The 22,645-nt window shown below is 42.7% G+C and overlaps 1 protein-coding gene across 3 annotated transcripts in view; it reads left to right on the forward strand.

Moving 5' to 3' along the window:
- The window catches only part of lrp4 (low density lipoprotein receptor-related protein 4), a 114,703-nt gene that overhangs the window by 62,519 nt on the left and 29,539 nt on the right, over nucleotides 1-22,645 (forward strand). For all 3 annotated transcript variants that reach the window (XM_056374300.1, XM_056374307.1, XM_056374315.1), the window contains exons 3-6: nucleotides 12,213-12,329; nucleotides 18,229-18,342; nucleotides 18,441-18,557; nucleotides 19,223-19,351. In XM_056374300.1, the coding sequence (XP_056230275.1) occupies nucleotides 12,213-12,329; nucleotides 18,229-18,342; nucleotides 18,441-18,557; nucleotides 19,223-19,351 (477 nt within the window). The remainder of the gene's footprint in view (nucleotides 1-12,212; nucleotides 12,330-18,228; nucleotides 18,343-18,440; nucleotides 18,558-19,222; nucleotides 19,352-22,645) is intronic.

Raw genomic sequence — 22,645 nt, forward strand, 5'->3', positions numbered from 1 at the left:
TAGCATAATCCTCCTCCTTCTCTTTCTTCATCCTCTGCTTGCCTCCTCACTCCCCTCCAGCTCCTTCCTAAATATTTACTCCCCGCTCAGTAAACGAGGACGAGCGCACTTGTTCACACAGAGGAGGAGATGATTAGAGGCTGATTGAGGGCAGACAAAGAGACAGAAATATGAGGAGAAACAAAGAACTTGTTGGTCTGGTGCCTGGTTTTACCGTCTTTGTAAACACAGGCTTGTTTGAGTGGGTTTTAAATGTCCTGTGTGTGTTAGAGGTGATGGCTTCAAGTTTTTAAAGTGTTCTGTGCAACAATTTTTTTAAACACTATAATTATTATTTTACAGGGGTCAACAATTAGGTTCAAATATGAGCCAGTGTTTTAGCATCGTCCACTGGGCCAATGTTTTACAGGCATGATGGAAATACAAGCCTGTGGTTTTTTAGTATTTTAGTATTTTTTCTCGATTTATGTTTTTATTCATTTTTATTAAATAATTAAATTGACTTAAACAAACTGAACGGTAAACTGTTTTGTTAAAGGATTATATGACAGATATGGCAGATGCAGATTTGTAATGTGGAGGATAGCAGGGCTGCAGTAGCTTACGATAAAACTCATACATGTGAACGTGTTGTACTACGAGGCTAGAGATGTAATTGTAATTGAAAGGTTACCTGCGCATGATAAACAGTGGTCTGTTTCAGTTATGGTTGAATGTAGAGCTAAAATCAATAGACGATGGACAAAAAAAAAAAAAAATAGAAATACAGGTTATAGATTTTTAAAATGCAAATAAAGTTCACAGAAGATTTAAATTTTAGAAATCTATTTTATTTATTTATTTATTACTATTTTCTGGCATTCTATAAACTAAACAAATAATCAATCGTTTCAAAAAAAACAATCGTTGGATTATCAATAACGATCGTTGTTGCTGCTCTCGTTGAATGAACGTGCTGCTCTCGTCGGTAAACAGACCTCCACATACTGTATTTGTGTTTGTGAGACACAAATCAGTTATTGTCAAATCATCTACAGCCGAATTGAATTTGTCTTTGAATACCTGCAGCCTGACCTCTTCATCTGATACTGTTGTAACTTCAGGCTTCAGTTCTTTTCCAACAGTGGTTTCAGTTGTTTATTGTCTCATAATATCTGTGTGTGCGAATTGGTGGTTTGAAAATCAATAAGCAATTTTAACACACACAGAGATATTTAAATGTAATAAAACTGTATTTTTCTTTCATTACCATTATGTAACAGCTCAAATCAGAGACAAAGAAAAAGTTGTTGCTGGCTAAAGGGAAAACATTTGCTGCAGTTTGGCAGCGTTTTGGATTCGTGCCAAATAACAAAGGAAATTGAGCAAATCTGGATGTGGTGATTCATGTGGAGAAAGTGTTAGCCAGAGATAAAATACTCCAGATTTATTATTATTTCACTGACTGCTGTGGGAATCAGTGCGTCAACTACTTTTGCTTTTCATATCACTGTAATTTATAATTACACAGCTCTTGTAGCCAAAATAAACATATGTGTCGACATCGCCGCCGGCTCTGGGAACCTGTGGTCTGCACTTGTTGTTGGGTTTGATATTTTATAGCGTGAATAATTAATGGACTAGTCTAAAACAATGATAAATAATTTGTTAGCTGCAGACCCAGACATGATGGCACCTTTTTTAAAAGGGCAAAAATACACAAAAGAAGGTTCATAGAGACACTTTACGTATTGCCAGTTCAAACTATTGATAACAAACTAATTTACTTTGGCGGGGAAACAAATAGTTTCCTAAATGTGAGTTTGTTTTGATGTTATTTTTTAGCTTTGTGATGAATCAGTCAAACATCTGGGACGTTTGCTGACTTGTGTCGCTCACAGTGAGAACGCACGTGTTGACATGGCTGCTGTCAGAAGTAGACAAATACATTCATCTTATATCACACAACCAGACAACCACAGCTGTGTTTGCTCTGGTTGGATCAATTTTGTGTGCCAGAATTCACACCTGTGTGTGTGTGTGTGTGTGTGTGTGTGTGTGTGTGTGTGTGTGTGTGTGTGTGTGTGTGTGTGTGTGTGTGTGTGTGTGTGTGTGTGTGTGTGTGTGTGTGTGTGTGTGTGTGTGTGTGTGTTACCTGCCTGAGATCTTTTCAAACTGTCCTTGTCATCTGAAATCAAAGCTGCACTGACAGACAGTCAATGGTTTTGTCCTGCAGGTGGCTCAAGGTTTGTTGCTTTGATCATCAGCACGATATCGTGACATCTACTTGAGAGATTATTCAAATAATTTGACAGGAACATCACTGATCACCAGAGAATGCTGATTTGTGCTGATTCTGATGTTTAGCAACTCAGTCGTGCCACAAATTCCATTTGTGCACAGTTTCAAGGGCAGACGGTCATGGTGTTTACTGAAGCACAGAGACCAACTCGCCACCTCGCTGACGTGCCACTAGATGTCTTCTCTTGTTTGAAAGCTGGGGTCTGCAAAATGAATTTGAAAATACACCCATCCTCAACACAGCCACAGCATAGAGCCTTTAGCTACGGTTAGCAGAAGGCTACAGGTATGTGACGTTAGCAACCTGTCACCTGCACAAGGGAAGAACAACAAGTTCCCTCCATCCCTGAAACGCTTCACTGATATCGACACGTCCATCTGAAGGGACGTGCACATGCATTTGCATTTGTAGAACAACCAATAGGAATGCTCTCTCTCTCTAAAAATAAGACCTGTGATTGGCCTAAGCCTCCCGTCACAGGTAAGACTTCCTGAAGCCTGAAACGGAGGCAAGAGGAGGTGCAGACGTCTGGTTTGATCTCAGGCCACTTGAATTACAACATGCTGAAAGGTGATTAAGGAATTTTTGCCCATTTACACCAAAGAATTACTGCCTCCCTTCTGAAATGATAATGTTCAATTTATGAGTTCATTTGCAATTTGATTGTTCTCACTCAGGACATTTCTAGTCTTTTCCCGTGTTCAGACTCTTGACTTTTCCTTTTTGTTGGTGGTTTTTTTTTTTTTTTTTTTTTTGAAGTGAGCTTTTTGGCTAATATCTTCTCATCCTGGTTTCTACCTGCAAAACTAATTATCCTTGGCCAGTAAACAGTCAAGTAGCTGAAGTGTAATATTCAGAGAGATGGATTGCACGCTGTGTGTGGGTGGGTCTAAAGGACAGGCAAAGTAACATTAGAGAAATTATAGATTCATTCAGCCAGTGACAGTTAATCATAATAGTCTTATAATGTCATCATTAGGCCGCATTAGAGTATTTCCTGTCATTCAGCCGCTTAAGAAGAAAATGTGTGGGTTGTCAATGACAGCTCTAGAGCGGTACTCACTGGTCTCGAGCACTCAGCAAGGATTTGTCATGGCAACAAGCAAGTTTTTCAACATTAATCTGCCTTGATGAGGACAGTAAAACGTCTTGTGACGATGGTGTCATTGAAAACTTCACACACACACTCATGCGTGACCTACAGTTCATTCAGCACAAGCACTGACACTTAAGTGGAGTGTTATGTAACTTAAACCCCTCTACGTTTCAGAGGGAAGATATTACTTATTGTAGAGAAATAAATGTAGATAAACTACCACTATTCTGCTTAAAGCTCCTCTCCCGACATGTTTTAAACTATGGAAAAATCCTCCGCTGTGATTAATATTTAGTTTAACGGTTTTCACACATGTGTCTGAAGCTCATCTACTCTTATTTCCTTATTGAGAAATCTGGATCAGGCCTTGAGCCCGCCCACCACCTGCTGCTTGTGTTAGAGGAGGAGACATCAGAGAGACTCAGCCAAATGTCTGAGCCTCAGTCAGACCCAGACCCAGACGAGGAGCCTGCTGAGACCAGAATCAGCGACTAGCAGACGTGTCAGAGCAGTTAGCACAGTTAGCATCTTTTATTTGTTTATTTTGTTTGTTAGCTTGTAACTGACAGCAGCTGACACAGGGTTAGCGGTTGTGTTAATGCAAACTCTCGCTCTCTGTACTGACGAGCTTACAGGCGAATTTAGCCCCGCCCCCTGTCCCCACAAGTTGATGCGATTGGTTCCTTAGTTATATCATGTATGAAACCCTGGCTGTCTGAATCTGTTTTTATGAGACCGTCATTGGTTCACTGCAGTTCAAGGTGGAAATACTCCGTCATGGTGTTTCACTCATGATATGTCTTGTATTATATAAAAAAAAAAACATCATATGGATGTAACAAGGTTAAATGCTTGATTTACATCAGAGGTGCTCTTTAAATATTGGATCCCAATCTCGTGTTTGGCTCTCTGGTCTTTACAAAACAGACGGTGATGATTAGATAAAAAGATGGATCTCTCCTCCACAGGTTTTGATTTTTTTCATTTGTTTGATGCTATAAATGCTTTGTAATGAAGTGATAAACATCGATATCACCCTCAGAAGGCTCGTAAACCTAATCCAGGAGCGAGCTTTCGATTGCTTTATGAATGCTAGAGAGCCGAGGCGAGGCAGGAGGTCTGTTTACTGGAGAGGTGGAGGAGGAAGGCAAGAGCCCATCACACAGGCCACCGCCAGACACACTGCCAAGAAAAACTCTGCTGGCAGCGCCACTCCACTCTGACGGACTGAAATATGCGCTGGCAGCCGACCAGAGCTGCCTAGAATCAGATAAGCCGCCTCTGTTGGGATCGGCTATGAGAGGAAAATGAAGAGTGAGCGAGGAAGGAGAGACTGAGACGGATGAGAGGGACGGAGGGGATTAGTTTGAGTTGGGCAGGCAGGACAAGGGAGATGCTTTTAAATTCTGAAATAATGCATTTTAAATCCTTACAAACTATTAAAAAATCCTTCACAGAGTCGTTTTACATTTTATGATGGGTTTCTATGTGCTGCATGTGCGCTGTACGACTAGCAGTGGTACACAATGCACTGTGTCTGATTTCCTAAACCAAATGAGACTTCTTGTCCCAGACAGACGGTGCTGTGCTACACATTACATAAAGATCTTCAATTAGAAATGTGTTGTTTTTGTTGCCTGCACTGCGCGGTTTTGTCAACTAGCTGCAGAAAGTAAAAACCAAATCGCATTTCTGTTCCCTGCAGAAAAATGAGAAAGGCAGCGCAAAGTTGAAGTGCCAAGGAAACACGAGAAAGCGAAGAGAATCCAGACGACGAGACGAGACAAATGTTCGAGGCTTTAGAGGAGAAATCTCTACATGCAGGAGCATGAATAATTTGGGTGCAGTGTCAAAAGTATAAAAAAAAAAAAAAGAAGAAATGAGAGTTAGGGGAGAATCCTGCCTGTTAGCTCAGCTTTGGCTCACTCTGGCTCTGAATGAATGACTGAATGAATGACTTAGACCTTTATTGCCTCTCAGGGAATTTGCTTTGCACAGAAAACATAAAAGAATATTTTTTTAAAACATCAGCAATCATACATGACAGCACATAAAAAAAATAAACATAAAACATAAAACATAAGCATGTAAAAGCATCTTAAAAAGCATGGTTTAGGAGATCGATAAAAGACATATAACTGCTGAAACTAAGTGCTGCGTGGGACGAAGGGTGTGATGCCTCTTTTGGTCTGTATCCTGGGCAGTTAGGCCTTCGCCCTGAAGATAAGAGCACATATTCAGACCACAGCAGGCGGTGCAATGGATCTGCTATCATCCTGTGAGCTAAAAACACGGTTCACTGGTCTGTCACATAAGTAATACTGCACATTGGCTTCCCAATTATCTTGCGGTTTCACGAACCTGTCCAATTTGTTCTTGTTTTGCTCTGACTGGATGCAAAAGGTCAAACTACTCAGACTGCAGGTCTTATGAGACAGTGTCAGCACAGTTCTTCTCGCTTTAAAACCTCCAAGTTTCTTTAAGAAGTAGAGACGTTGTTGAGCTTTTGTAAACCTAGCGTTAATGTTAGCATTAAGGACAGAGGGGATTTTAAAAAAACTAGATTCAATAGTGTGACTGCTGCATCATCCACACTCCTTTCTGCTCTGTGTGCAAATTGTGAAGCGTCAATGTTATCATTGGTTTCAGACCTTAAATGAGATGAGAACACTTCACTCAAAAGTACTGGGGTTAAGGCTGCTAGTCTGAAATCATTTAATTCAGAGGGATTTATGTTTTTAAGGTAAGGGGATTATTTTAGACATTTTCCATAACCTCTGAATTATTTATTTTATTATTGGTGAGTCCAGTGACGCTTGACAGAGTGCAGTGAACACAGGGCTTAACTGACCGATGGATTTCTCCGAGTATTTATCTATGAGAGTTTGTGCCGCACAGTATTGGTGTGCTGCCCTCTCTCCAGCCGCCCTTGAGCCGGAGTGGAGATGGTCTGTCAGTCTCGTGACGAGCAAAAAAAAAATCCCCCCAAAAAAAACCTGGCAAACTGTGCTGTTTGTGCAGAACTGGTCCGCTGTGAGTTCAGGCCAACCATTGTCTTTCCTCCGCACCACGCCTCTGTGGAGCCGCTGTCCTTGAGTAGCTGCTCCACTTTAGTTTTATAATCCTTCTTTGCTTGATTTATTTGCGTCTGTAATTCTGCGTCTGTCATTCATTTTAAATGCCTGCTCTTTTCTAATTAGAAGCTTTTTTTATATCGGCAGTGACCCATGGTTTAGTATTTGCATATGTTTTTTGTTTGAAGTTTGAATTTGAAACTGAAAGACGTTTACGTCTGAGCTTGACAAACACAGACTGTTGAAAGGTGTTGAGTTTGACTTTTTGTTCTTTTTGCATGCAAAGTCGTTGCGGTTCATTTTTCATTTTGCCTTGTATTTATTTCTGAGACTTTTTTTCTGCTTGATTTCAAACATGGAGTCAAAATATTGATGATTTAAAAAAAAAAAAAAAAAAAAGGCGCAGATCTTCACATCACCACTGTGAACAAATGTTTCCAGGGAAGAGCAATTTGGAGGTGAGCCGACCTGCTCTGGACCGAAAGAGAAAACCTTTATTAAAGCTCATTGGATGAAATATTCTTGTTAGACTTACAGACTCCTCTATCGCTCTCTGGAGTCCACATCTGCTCTACAGTCACAGAGTGTGTGTCCTCTCTCTCTCTCTCTCTCTCTCTCTCTATGTCTCTCTCTCTCTCTTTCTCATCTGTCCATCCTCCCATCCGTTGACCTGGTGTGATAAGCAGCGTTTAGGCAGATATATTGGTCCCATTAGAGCTACTTGATTCAGCTGATCCACAGTAAAGGGAAGGCCATTAACTCTGCTGCTCAAGGCCACTTAAAGAAGCACACATACATCTTCCTAAAGACATGGAGCGCACACACACACACACACACACACACCAGCATATGCAAGTCCGACATGCACATTCTTACTTCTAGATTGAATCGATAAGCATGTAAAATCTGTAGGGCTCATTATTTTTGGTTGTTATTAATTAATTCATGTTGATTTAATGTTTATTTATTTAAAACAGTCACGCTCAAAAAAAGTTGGCCTTCACCCTGTTACAGTGAAGGTGAAGGGGCTTTAGTTCGTTATTGGGCTCGCAGCATTAAAAAGCTGCATTTAATTAAACTCAAGAGGAAAAATCTCTTTTCAGAAACTAAATAATCCAGACATTCACTCACCAGCAGACTTCTACAGCATGAATAGATTAGTTACACCATGTGCCTTACTTCATCAGATGTCTGTGTGACTGGAGTAATTCTTTTAAACACCAACATGCTGTTTCATGAACTTTTATGTTATAATCACATTAATAATGTTGCTTCATCTTGTGTCATTGTGCGTCATCCATTTTGAAATGAAAAACATAACGCACCATATTTCTAGGGAGGGGAAAGCACACCTGATCGCAGATGAAGGGATGTGTTAGAGATTGAGTTTCTGAAGCTGGAGCGCTGCATGTAATCAAAGGACACTTGAACTCCTGCAGCTTGGATTGAGATTATTTAATTGGACATTTCCGTGAGCGACCTCACAGCAGGACAGGCGAGGTCTGCTCGTCCAAAGAGAATATTTCATCCGAGCAGCTTCGATAAAAGGTTTTCTCCTTCGCCCTGGAACAGGTCGGTTCACCTCAGGATCCCCGTCATCTCCACTGGAAACCTCTACTCACAGCGGTGATCTGGGGATCTGTCCGTTAGTCATCCTTTCAGCTCCATCTTTTACTACTCCTACACACACACACACACACACACACACACACACACACACACACACACACACAAGGTTTATCTATATGGCGACTTGCCTCTAAAAGTAAAAGAAAATATAAGAATAAAAGACGGTAAATGAAATAATTTGGGTGAACCAGCCCTTTTAAAAATGGACACTTGATTAGTTTTCAATTAGTTGTTTAGTTTCTCTTGATAAATGACTCAGTTATCAAAATGATCTTCAGTTGCTCAATTAGATTGATCAACCAAGCAATCAAACTTCGGCTTTTGTGTGTGTGTGTGTGTGTGTGTGTGTGTGTGTGTGTGTGTGGTGTGTGTGTGTGTGGTGGTGGTGGGGGGGGTGGGACAGAGGGGGATAGAGGGAAGGATTTGAGATGATGATGGGAGTGGCAGGTGTGTGTGTGTGTGTGTGTGTGTGTGTGTGTGGGGGGGCTGTGGAATGCGAGTGGGAATTCTGTAGCTCGGATGAGAAAAGCCCATCGGTGAAGGTCATGGTGTGTGTGTGTGTGTGTATGTTTCAACACGTGAATCCAACAGCACTCGGGAGGATAAACGTTGAATGTTCAGGGGAAATATTTTGGAAAGGGCGTTGGAGCTTGACAGAGACAAACATTGTGTGTTTTTGTGTTATTACGTCACCTGGAAGTGTCAGTCTGGACTGTGCAGAGAGTCAAACACGTAGTTATGTTTTAGCAAGTTTTAAGCAAAACAAGGTGCACGTGTATCAACTGCTGCCGTTCTGTTAACATGCCCAAGAAGAGGTGAGAGTGTTTAGTGACAGCGGAGCAGGAAACATGAATCTGTGGTCGGCAGCGTGTGAAATGCAACACAGTCTCTGATGCAGTTTTTGCTCCTTTCTTGACTTGGAAAATATCGGTTCAGCGCAAAGTCCCCACTGTTGACTCCTGAAGGTGGGAATGAAGGGAAACGTAGGAGCGAGGCAGGTGGAGGGGAAGCAGGCCGACTGAGAACTTCAGTATATCATAAAATGATTCCTGGAATGCAACAGACAAAAAGTGGACAAAGTTAAGGTTAGGACGGTTCGAGAGTGTGTTAATTAGTGTGTGTGTGTGTGTGTGTGTGTGTGTGTGTGTGTGTGTGTGCGTGTGTGCGTGTGTGCGTGTGCCAGCCTCAGAGGAATGCAGTGGTAGTGAGAAGGCAGCGCTGAGCTGAGCAGAATCGAATCTGTGTGATAAGAGAGATCAAAGTGCTCAGAAACCTCATCAACCTTCCCAGCATGCAACCTGCTGATCCACCTGATACCAGGCGCAGATCTCACCTTCTGTGTGCATCTGAGTGTGTGTGTGTGTGTGTGTGTGTGTGTGTGTGAGAGAGAGAGAGAGAGAGAGAGAGAGAGAGGGAGTTAGTGAAGTATATTTATTTGCATACATTTTGCATTGCTTTCAATTTGGGGCGTCTAAACAATTCGGCTCTGTGTTTATTTAGCCTGCGCAGCGACGGTTTGCTTATGTCTGCATGTGTGTGTTTGTCTGCGTGAGTGTGCGCTTGTTAGCGCCGCGCTCTCCACCTCTTCAGATAAGCTGAATTATTTATTGAAATGTCGAGGAGCAGCATTTTTCTCCTCCTTTTTGGGTGGAGGCCATGATTGTGCCGACGCCCAGTCAGAGACGCTGCGGACAGCTCCAGTCTGACAGAGAGCTTTCCTGCTGGTGTGCAGGTGTCAGGACTTTAATGACTCTCAGGACGTTTCACCAGTGGATCTGTGACTGATGAGAAACAGAAAACAGATTTTTTTTTTCTATAAATATGATCTGTCTGTTAGCTTTTTTTTCCCCAAACAGCTTTAAGGGGAAAAAAGTCAATGAGCTCCTGTTTGTTATCGTGACAGTAGATGCTCATACGTTGTCTCTTGCTCTCAAACCTTAGATGTCTTGAGCATCTTTGAATTGGACTGTATGGGAAAGTTTTCAGCACAGTCTGTGCTCACAACTGCATTACGATGGTGGTAGAGAACGACCCATTTAAAGCACATTTTGGTTGATTTTCACAGCCAGTGGCTTCCTGAAGGGAACAAGTAAAGTGTGTGACGTATTTGCTGAAATGCTTTATATATGCTAATTGAGTGAAATGACCAGTGTGGTGGTGTAATTTAGGCAGAAAGAGAGTTCATCAGAAGGTGACGAGAATACGGGGTTGAGATTGGGCGAGTGAGATAGTGATAGTCCTGTTTGCTTATGTGTGTCTCTCTCTCTCTTTCTCTCTTTGTGTTTCTGTCTGAATAATGTAATAACCATGCAGGGGTATGTGGGTCAGTGGGGCTTTACTTCCCCCAGAGACCAGAGCCACACCCCAGCACACACACTTACTTAATTCACTCAGTGAGGCCCCCGACTCGTCCGCCTGTCTGCCTCGCTGGTTAACTCGCCGCGTGACGTCATACATTTTTCATAAAGTCTGCGATGCTCGGTCAATATTTCATATGTGGTATTGACAGTCGGGATGAGAGTCCACTGTAAGGACTCACTGCTCCCTCTCCTCCCCTCTCCTCCCTCCCCTGCCTGCTCCCTCCATCCCTCTCTGGCCTGTAATTAAATTAGCTCTGTCTGCGGATGACAAAGGGCCAGTCATTCGGGCTCTGCTTAGATAGCGAGTAGCTGCACTTACAGCGGATATGAAGTTAAGGAGGAATGCGCTGAGCTGAGTTCAGTGCTGCTCTCTGGTTCTCAGGGTGAGAAGGTGGGAGAGAGGAAGGACTTGTGGGTCCAGATCAGCCTCTGGAGCTGGGACCAGACGGAGAAAAAACCCTCCTGCATTTTAACTCTGACCTTTACTGCAGCAGCCGGACGTACACAAGTGATGACTGTGAAATCAGTGAAAGCTTCCATCACTGTGTTGGATTGACATCACATCTGATTGAGTTTACTCATGTTTTAGTTTACATTAGAGCAAAAGACAATTATAAATATATATATATATATATATATATACTGATCTGCCTATTTTTCAATTAATCAATTTATGTATAAAGTTTGAAAATACGTCCAAGAGCCAAAGTTGACAGTTCAAAACTCAAACATAGTCAGTTTAAACAAGCAAATTTTCACATTTCAGAAGCTGAAACTACTGATTGAATCCTTTATATTATTTCAATCTAATGGAAATAATTGATTAAACAACTCATCGTCTTATTTCTAAGTTATTTATTCATCAGGGACATTACACATGAATTGACATCATTTTGCAATAAATTATTTTTTTTAGTTTTTTTATTTGAAGCTAATGACCCAAATATGTCTTGAAAACAAGGACTGAAATAGAATCAAAGTAAATTATTAAAGTAGGTTTTGAGCATCAGATCAGATCCATAATCTAGTTTATTCACCGTGTTTTCGCTTGGATCATTTTGCCAGTTTTAAACAGTTTTAGTTTTTGTGTCACTGCTTGTATCAAGGCAGCATTTTGTATTGAGAGTTGTAGCTTCTTTTTCTTAAATGGTTTCATTGAAAAACTTGTTCATTTCTCAGGAAAGTGTTGGTACCTACAGAAAGTCATCCTCAGCTTAGTTTTCTATCTGCGTGAAGCGAACACATTAAAGTGCCTATGACAATAGTATTTTGAAGATATGACAGCCGTAAATTTATGAGACAGAACATAGGGATTAACAGCAAATAGACAAACACAGAGAACATGTAACAACTGGAACAAGATGACAGTATTGTTTCACACCACACACACTTGACTTCAAACCGACTCGACAGATATTAATATTAAAGTCTTTTTTAATATTAAGTTGGCACTACTGTTTGTCTAATAAAGAGATTCCTGGTTATTAGCTCTCACTTGAACTCTGTCCACTGAAGCATTGAAATAATCAGATGTTTTTAATCTTTGCTGTGATAAAAAAAAAAATTCACATTTAATTGAAAAAAAAAAGAAAGAAGATCTATCATAAAATGTTATTGATTTTATGTCACTGTTTCATGATACAGTGTTAAATCATTTTAGGATACAGTTTCACTGAACGCGTGTGTAAACCTGTTTCCTGTCTCCGCTCAGCTTCGTGGTCTGTTTGTGTTTTTCGCTGACACACTTGTTGTCTCTCCTTGTTTGTTTGCAGTGCTCCCCACCTGTTCGCCGCTGGACTTCCACTGCGACAACGGCAAATGTATCCGTCGCTCCTGGGTGTGTGACGGAGACAACGACTGTGAGGACGACTCTGACGAACAGGACTGTCGTAAGTGCACTTACTCTCTCTCTCTCTCTCTCTGTCTCTCTCTCTGTCTCTCTCTCTCTATCTCTCTTGTCACCGCAAACACCCAAACAATCAGTGGCAGTCACATCGATATGCGTCGTACCACAGACACACATATACAAACACACACACACACACTCGACCTGCTCTGTCAGGCTCGAGGGGATGAGTTATTAAAGTGGACAGATGTTTGAGGCAGCCATGTGCAATGAGGTGTTTGTTTAGAGTCTAAAGAAGTTGCCTGGCTGTCACAAAAACACACACACACACACACACACACACTCACACTCACACACACACGTGCACACACACACACGCACACACACACACACACACACACACACACACACTTGCGAGAGGTCAGCACTCCCACGTTCACCACACAAGGCATTCTCTGACCTTTGCCCTCAGTTTATTCTGTTCCTGTTTTGATTTGGTGTGTGTGTGTGTGTGTGTGTTCATTCCAAAATACCCCTCAGCTGCCTGCAAGGCAGAATGTGGCCTGCAGTGAAGTGAGGAGTGTGTCTATATCTGCAGTCATATTTATGTATCTCTGCATTGCTGCCTGGTGGGTAGGTGTGTATGTGTGTGTGTGTGTGTGTGTTTGTGTGCGCTCCTGTGTTTCTGTCTTTGTGAGGACCATTTTAACATCGACATCTTGTTTTGGAAAGCGAGAGTCTGTTCCTCACTTCATCAGAGAGCTGTTTAAGGAGTTAACGCTGCATTCATGCAGTGTTGGCAGATTCTGAGGAACGGGAAAACCTCTCGTCATTTCTGACGTGGGAGCGCTCATGCATTATTCCAAGGTCGTCAGGCCTTTGAACCCCGTGTTGAAAAACGCAGCTCTCTCATTCCTTTGAATGGAGCCGGTCTGTTGGTGCACTGAGGGGTGCCAACACATAACGGCTGCTGGGAAAACTTTGTAGAGATGTAAAATCCCGTTACTCTTGTGCAGAATTCTGGCGTCTCATCAGCCTTAAAAAACATTTACTTGACTTCCTTGGTTGTATTTCATTGTCTCACTAGTACCTAAACAACACGCCACCGCCAAAAAAATCACAATATCTCCAACAGCATTACAACTGAGAGACTGATTTGTATGAGATGAATATAGTTTTAACATCTTGTTTGGACTGTTGGTGTTGAGTTTGAAAAACATTGGCATTTATCAGCCAGAGAGGGTATAAAGAAAATGTGCTATTGCATTATGGGAACTACACGACTCACTGAGTATCAAAAACTGTAGGTCCTGAAAGTTGGCATCTAATGTGAATGTCACTTTAAGGCTAGAATTAGATGAAGGTTAAGTTTCAGGATTGGGGTTGTGAGGCGAGGGAATACAGCTTGTCAGTGAGAAGGTGTAGTGTGTGTGTGTGTGTGTGTGTGTGTGTGTGTGTGTGGGTGTGTGTGTGCGTGTGTGTGTGTGCGTGTGGTGCTCCATTTGTCAGAGTGGAGTTGGTGGTCAGATTCAGTGAACACATCGTCCACTTTTAGTCTCCGTATTTACCCATAATGACTCAGAAGGCTCCATGTGTGCGGTCTGATCCGTGTTGATCTACACTGCAGGCCAGTCATTCCTTCACACTGTCACTGTCAGTTTGGTGATTCACTTTAATCACACTTAAAACTCTGTGTCGGGACAGGATTAGTTACCGGGGGTGACGTGTTCCTGATGGAGACAAAACTGTCGGAGTCAGACAGCGTCCTGTCAGGACCCGGGCGTTCAATTAAAATTCAAAGAGGTCCAGTTAGACAAAATTTCTTCCACCAAAGGTCCAGAACATCGGCCTCTTATTTCTTTTGTCTCTCAGTGTGTGTGTGTTTGTGTGTGTGTGTGTGTGTGTGTGTGTATGTGGATCTCTGACTGACTCCAGTCGCAATGATTGGCTGAGTAGCATCAAATGACCAGCGCCTTACAGGCTAGAAACGTTCTGTCTAAATGGGCCCGGATATGACGGCGTCTGGGTCCACAATAACATCTATATGAACTTCAATCAAATTTTGTTTTGGTAACCAATTCAAAGAAAAGCTGCTTTTGGTCTGTCTGATGTAGATGGGAGAAGCAGAACGAGCCCCATAAAGGACACTTCTAATATTTTTGATTTAATAGCGGTTTCCCGTTTAATCCCAGCTCGTGAAAAGCTTGGCTCATCTCTGAGGAGAGTTCACCAACACAACAAAGTTTTGCTCAGAGACACTGAAAGGAATAATTCAGAGTATTGGACTGACAGACTGGTTGATGTCATGAAGCCACAGTACCCGTGTGTTGAAAACTAGCAGCTTCCCTCTTTAACAGCATTTAAATAAAATCTCTCAGAGCAGATACAGCCCAAACCTGACGGGTTGTTTTCCGTTGTATTCTCCCTCATGTAGCTCGTATGTGCAGCAGTCACTGGCAGGTTAGCTCTTTCTCCTCTGAATGATTTTTCTCATCTGTCTGTCATCCAGTGATTTCTTCTCCTCCTTTGTTGACCCACATACTCTATCAGCAGCCAGACAGCGAATTACTTCCTGATGGGGAAGCTGGCTATGAATTTTTCATCTTCATGCCCGGTAAATTTCCCTCCTTCCCCTGCTCCCAAAACTACTTATTATTTCATGCTTCTTTCTTTTCTCCTCATTCTTTCACCCCGGTTTGTCTTTCACCTCCCAATATATTTTGTTTCTCCCCACCATGCAGTGGTTTTATTTCATTATTTAGAGACGGGGAGACAATCCTCCACGCTCGGCTGGAACTCAAGTAGTTGTCAAGATTTCAGACACACATGGAGACTGAGGTGTGTCTTGGTGTGGGTTTGAACATGAGTTTCAGAATTTTTCAAGTTTTAAAGACAACAACACCGAGAAAAACAACAACACTATTTCACCACACACACACACACACACGCACACACCTACACACACACACACACACACACAAGCACACACACACAGCCTGGTAATGACTTTCTGTGCCCTTTGCCCTTTGACGTTTGGCTGCTGTATGAATGATGAGCGTCTTGAGGGCTTGTTGACCTCTGACCTTCCTCTGTTTACCTCGCTGAGAGAGAGAGAGAGAGAGAGAGAGCACGGGAGAAGCAGAGAGGGGGAGAGAATCAATTATTTTCTAACAAGTTGAATAAATGAGTATCTGCCGATAGCGCAAGTAAAATTAGATTCTCATTTGGACCTGCTGTTGGGCTTTTCTCCATTTGTAGGGGGAGGGGCGTTCTGGCGAGGGTGAGGTCAGCTGAGGTTTAGCGGTCAAAAGAGTCTGACCGATCAGTCGGTAGGGCTCATATGTTGGAAGATATTAACTCATCACACACACACATCGCATCAGTTTTTACTAAATCTTGGCAGATTAGTGACAAGAAATTTCAATTCAAAAGAGCTAAAGATGTGTTTGATGTAATTTATAAACAGTAATGCCGTTATTTAATTGTCCAGAGAGCGAGAGAGTGTTCTGCTCAATGCAAAGCCTGGTCACACTTTATTAACCAAATTTTAAAGGATCCTCATCAAAATGTTTGTTAATGTTTTCATTCCTTCCCGATTCTGACACCTGCACTTATGTATCAGCTGATACCGAGTACTGATGTGGTACCAATGTGTTTTTATAAACAGCTGTAGACCACTAACGCTGTATGGATGTGATATGCTATGCTGTCATTGTTGCGTGGCACAGCTCAGGTTAAACCCTTTGTACAGCATGAACAGATACGTGAATGCCACACACCCTTTAAATGAATAACACAACGCCAGTTCCACCCGTCCAAATTAAAACTTTGCAGACATTGCTGACATGTTGCTAATGGCGATAACGTTAATAGCATTACACTATTTACTTCACCAGTGGCTGCACAGCACAACTTCCTGTGTGAGCTGCTAAATTACATGGTATCAGATCAGTGCATAGACTTAGATAGGCCTTTTTGATACTAGTGTGGATATTGGAACAACTCCACTCTCCGCTATCTAACCATATAGGTCATTTCAGCAGACTGGATTCTCCGCTGATGATTCACACTCCTCACTATACACAGTTTGCACAGAGACGATTGTCTTTGGTGCAGAGCAGAGCAGCGCTGGGAAAAACTGTGCACAGTTAAGTTTTTGGATTTCATTCACCTCCATCGTGTCGTGCATCAGTAGGAATTTTTAGAGGCTCCTTTTTGAGACCTAAGTCACGTAAGCGTGGATATTTGGAAACATTAGCTATGGGGAGCTGCCAATATGCAGACAGATTAAAAAAAAAGAGAGAGAGAGTCAAACTATCTTGGAAGCATCTCCTATGCATGCAGAAATATTTAATATCCAAAGGTGCACTAAACATGTACACACACACACACACACACACACACACACACACACAAACACACACATAAACACACAGACCCTGGAGCCTCATGTCATGTCACTCATCTCAGAAGTGCAGTGTGTCAGTGGTAGCCTTGACTCGTGCTGTCAAGCTGCGACACAGCTGAGAAGAGATGAAAAATCTCCCTGAAATAAAGAAAAACTTGATCTGTTTTTTGTTTTGTTTTTTTTTTTTCTCCCGTCGCTCTGTTCTGTGGGCTTCCTCCTGTTTCTGTCTCTCCTTATCTCTCTCTGTTTGTCTCAGCTGTCTAACACTCACACATGGCAGTGATAAATTATAGATTACCTCCTGCCAGGGGCCATCCATCATTGGTTCTCCTTGACGAGGCTGTTTGCGTGGCCCCCCGGGCGAGTAAGGCGAGGCTCTGCCATCGATTGCGGCGGCAACAGTAGAAGGCAGTTTTTTGAAAATCTATTCAGCCTTTTATCAATGCAGGTTTGATTAAAAGAACAAAGGTGGAGGAGTTGTTTGGATAACTGAAAAGGGTTTGAAACTGAAACACTGTCAATGTCACAGTCCTGGAAGTTCACTGGAGGGAGTGATGCATTTTCCATCTCTTGTCTCAAGGTTAAACTGTCTGGTGAAACAACATTTTGTAGCCTAGAGCAGCCACTTTATTTAACGGAGACATAAAACAAGCTGCTGAGTCTCAGGTTTGGTGGATATTAACAAGTCCTGAATACAAACCGTGTTTAAAATCTAAGGAACTGGGGATGGTGTTATTGTTTATTGTAATTTTAGCATCGACTTGGTACCGATGTATCGGTTCTCGTGACTCTTGTCATAATGTCCCAGGATCAGCTGATGGCAGAACGTCCAACTCAAGTAAAAACAGACCTCACTGAACTTGTACATTTCTAATATGCTCCGGACAATTCAGCCCGGTTTGTGTTAAATTAGACCCGAGCACACACAAGGACAGTGGAGACGAGGATTATGCTCAGATTGTGGTCTGAGATATTTCTGTGGATGTTTTAAGTGTTTTTTTTTTCCAACGTTAATCCAAGCTGACCGCAGCCTCTGTGGGATGGATCGCCAGATTCTTTTTACAGCCACTCGTTAAGGTGGTTTGGTTTCATGGGTTTTTGCAAGACATTTGTTACTCGTCTTGGAAAAGTGCTGAATAAATACAGTCATTACTGTAGGAAATGTGCTCCCTCTGATCAGTCAGTGACTGTGAACATAGCCGCATGTACTGCACACGCTCAGCCTTCCTCCTCGCTGTGCTGTCGATCAGACATCCTTTTTTTGCGGAGATCGAACCACGGGAGTCTTTGAGCTTTAGACCTGCAGCCTCGGGAGAGTTCACCATGTTTATGGAGAGAAAAATCTGTGTTTCTTCTCCTGGGCCCTTTGCTCTGAGCCTGACGTGAAAGGCTGCAGTTCCCCTGATGCCAGCGCAGTTTTAGATATAATATCTGCTGCCTGTTATCACATTCTGACACAGTATGTGCTCTTTGCTTTTGTAGGATCCTCATTATTTGTCCTCTGAAACCTTTTCTTTTTTCTCTCTCTCTGCAGCTCCCAGGGAGTGTGAGGAGGATGAGTTTCACTGCCAGAATGGCTACTGTATTCGCAGCCTCTGGCACTGCGACGGCGACAATGACTGCGGGGACAACAGTGATGAACAGTGTGGTGGGTACCACACACAGAACGCCAGCATGCAAGCAGGTCATTCATTCATTTGCACTTATTAACTCTTATTAACTTTACTTGTGTGTTCTCCGTGCCAGACATGCGTAAATGTTCAGACAAGGAGTTCCGCTGCACGGACGGCAGCTGCATCGCCGAGCACTGGTACTGTGACGGAGACACGGACTGCAAAGATGGATCGGATGAGGAAAACTGCCGTAAGTTATTCTGAGTGTGTTTGTGTGTGTGTTTAGGAACACTATGAGACGGGTTGAATGCTTCTCACGTTAAAGAATGAAGCATAAACCTGATTTCTAGAATCTAGGTCGGAGAACACTTGTTATTATTTTTTTTGTTTTTGTTTTTGTCTTTTTTTTTACTGGTTTTTATAAGAGAAGGGAGTCAAGTGCTCCATAGAGACTTCAAACAGGGAACTTATCTCTGGCAGCGAAGTGGCAGGATGAAAAGAGAGGCCATTAATCATAGCAGGCGTTTGTCCTCATATCCAAAATAATTAAATCCAAAGTTAGACTGAAATTCGAAAGCTGAAATATGTGATTCAAAACAAGAAAGTTTCCACATCTGAACACGAGTCTGCTCTACAGGCCAAAGTCAGTCCAGACTATCCAATCAATCTCTTCATGCTGCATCTTCATGATTCAAATTTAAAAGAAGTGGAACCTTCTTTCATCTAAACCAGTTTACTGCAGAGCGTGTCAACACGTGCACAGTCTGAACAGAGAGTTGGGGGGGGGGCTTCTCCGTCTTTTCATGTGTAGTCTCTGACAGTCGGCGCACAACAGTTGAATCTTCAAAGAGCCTCAGACAAACAGCGTCGCTTTCAGCATCAACATCTGTTTAACACATCTGTGTCCCCGTGCAGCCTCAGATGTGATGACGGCCACCTGCAGCGTGGAGGAGTTCCAGTGTGCGTACGGACGCTGCATCCTGGACATCTACCACTGCGATGGAGACGACGACTGTGGGGACTGGTCGGATGAGTCGGACTGTTGTAAGTTTTCCATCAACATAATGAAGACGCTGACTTCAGGTGTTTCATAACGTTGAACCTGAAAGGAAACATGTTTCTCCCCCGTCACTAACGCTCTGTTATTACCTATACATGTCCAAACCTTGAATTTAGACCAGCTAAATGTCTTTACTCTAACTCTGGGCAAAAGTGACGGTCTCGCAGAACAACGAGGAACACTTTCCAAAAACGTTTTCAGATCTTAGTTGCAAAAACTTGGTGAACGTCCAAGAACAAAACAAAGCACATTGTTACAGTGGAGTGGCTGATCCAGTCTGTCCTGCTGGTGTAAACCTCACAGTCAGCTGTCCTAACCCACGTGCACGCACACACACGCACAGAGACACACACAACTCTTTAGGGTCCGTGGCAGCGCTCCAGGAGGAAGGTGAAGCTCCTCTGAGACATCAGTCCTCTGTTACAACATTAGATTAAAATTAGAGTTTCCACTCTCCATCCCTTCTTCCTCTCTGCTTCACTCTCTTCTCTCCCTGCATGTGTCCCAATGACAACGCTGCACACGTGTCGCAAAACAGCAACACATCCTCATGACCTGCAGATTTTCTCTAGTTGAAGTTCAACTGGAGTTTAAAAGCACATCATAGGCTGATCCGAACAGGAAGTCTTAAGTTAAGGCTTTAATTTGATTTTTTTCCAATTCAATTCAAATCAAGATACTTTATTTTTTCCCAGGGGGCAATATAAAGGCTGCATAGAGTAGACATTAAAACACGCACAACCAGCCCAGGAGAAACTGTACACATTAAGAAAATGACAATGATATGAAGAAACAACAGCAGTGCAAAAAAAACAACGGTGCAAAAGAAAACCTGTAATTATAATTATAATGAGTGTGTGTGTGAATTACTAGTGCAAATAAATTTAACTGTACACATTTTGATTAAAAACAAATTGTCTGTAAGAGAGATAATCTTAGTGTATCTTTGTAAATGTTTCTAGGTGTAAAAGCTCTTTGGAAGACATGTGGTGTGTTGTAGAAGTGTTGTTGTTTTTCGTGCGGCCAGCAGCCCCCAAAAAGAAATCCCCACAGATCTTCAGTTTACAGAGAAAGGAGACAAATCTCCACATTTGAGAAGATGGATCATCGTCAAACCTGGTCAAACGACACCCACACAGTCTTTAAGGAGCAGTAATACTATAGCTTTAGGTGCTTTAATAGATGCTACCAGCGTCCAAGGTCTGACAACTGTACTTCATCTTAACGCCCAGTGTCGATTTCTCATGTTAACGCTGGATGGCCGGTTGAGCTCAGCTTGAGAACAGCTGCTGTTTGTAGACGGGCGCTCGACAGCGTCTGTCAGAGCTGGAAAACACTCTGCCTGTTACATGTTTCAGTCACTGTATCACACAAATACACACACACACACACACACACACACAGTAAGGACATGGTCCTGATTAACACAGGCTATCATATTTCGCCCTCCTCACTCCGGAGACGCTGCCTGCTGCCGACAAATCTCCCTCCTCGTTCTCTCATCCCCGACTTCTCACATGTTCGTTTCATTCGCTCATTGTCTACAACAGCCCACCACATCTCTGCCTCTCTCTCTCTCTCTCACACACACACACACACACACACAGACACACACACACACACACGCACGCACACACACACACATACACCACACACTCATGAACACTCATACATGGTGGTTTCCCCCCTTTGATGCCTTTATCTGCAGTGCGATAAGCACAGCTCTGAGGTTTTGTAACATCGTTTGATCATCTGTAAGGTCATGTTAGTCGACTGAGCTTTCTCTCTCGTCTCCTCCCACATCCAGGTTTCTTAATTGCTGCTTCGCTTCTCAAGTGTTTAGCCTTTTTTCTGAAAGTTGAGGAATGAAAGAAAAAAAAAAACAACACAGTAGACGGGCCTGAAAAATGCTTAAAATATCTGTGCAGGGAAAACACTACATCACATGTCAGATATAAATTAACAAGGTATTGCCAGACACACACACACACACATACACACATATACACACACATACACACACATACACACACACACACTGTTTGTTCGGGTCTTTAAAACTGTGAAATGTCTATAAATGATGATGCAGATGTCAGGAGGAACTCAAACTGTCAGCATCCTCAATTCTTCACTAAGGACTGACAGGAAAACCGAAAACCAATAATAGATCAATCTACGTCAGATATACAGAAACCCTGATGTCCTCTTAACTCCTCGTTTCCTGCTGCCCTTTACTTTCTTAAACTGCACGTTAATTTCCATTATTTACTTATTTTATTTTTTATTTTATTTACCAGCATTCGTCCAGAATTAGAGCATTTTTTTTTTTTTTTTTTTCTCGTCTTGGCTTTCTGAAACATACAGATAGTTTGTGGACACACTCACTCACACTCACGCACAAACACACAGCCCACACACACACACACACACACACACACACACACACACACACACACACACACACAGAGGAGGCATTCCACAGAGGCATAAGACAGCCCATCCTCAGACAGCATTCCTTGGCATCGACTCTCCAGACACATGAAGGGCGCTTTGTTAGAGAAGAAGCCTCTCTCTCTCTCTCTATCTCTATCTCTCTCTTTCTCTCTCTCTCTCTCTCTCCCTCTCTGTCTCTCTCTCTCTCTCTCTCTCTCTCTCTCTTGTTCTCCCTCCTCCCTCCCTCCCCTTTTATGTGAATGCACACACACAAACACACACATATCCAAAAACACTCACACTCGCAGGCCGTGTTGCAAACACTGATACTGCTTTCGGGTGCATAGCTGAGAAAGATGAAAGAAATTAGTTGGTAGGTGGTGTGTGTGTGTGTGTGTGTGTGTGTGTGTGTGTGTGTGTGTGTGTGCGCGCACACGTGTGTGTGTGTGTGTGTGCGTGCGTGAGAGAGAGAGGGAGAGGAATAAAGAGAACAACAAGGAGCGAGATAAAGGGTGGATGAATCATTTGAGTGTGTGTGTGGGCGTCAGTGTGTTCATCGGCATCCCACGCTGATTCTTGTGGCCTATAAGCCTGCCTCTCTCTCTCCCTCTCCCTCTCTCGCGCTCTCTCTCTCTCTCTCCCTCTCTCTCCCTCCCTCTCCCTCTCTCTCTCTCTGTGGGTGAGCCACCTGCTGTTTTGATCATCTCTCTCTTCTCTTGCCCAGTTGATAAGTCTGTACGGGGATGCTTGAAGCTCTACAACATCTCTTTTTTTTTCTTGCCTTTCTTCCTCCTGCATTCCCTCGCTTGTCATTTCGTTCCTCCCTTATCTCACGCCCACTGTAG

This window comes from Seriola aureovittata, chromosome 1 (genome assembly GCF_021018895.1).
Source record: "Seriola aureovittata isolate HTS-2021-v1 ecotype China chromosome 1, ASM2101889v1, whole genome shotgun sequence".
NCBI lineage: Eukaryota > Metazoa > Chordata > Actinopteri > Carangiformes > Carangidae > Seriola > Seriola aureovittata.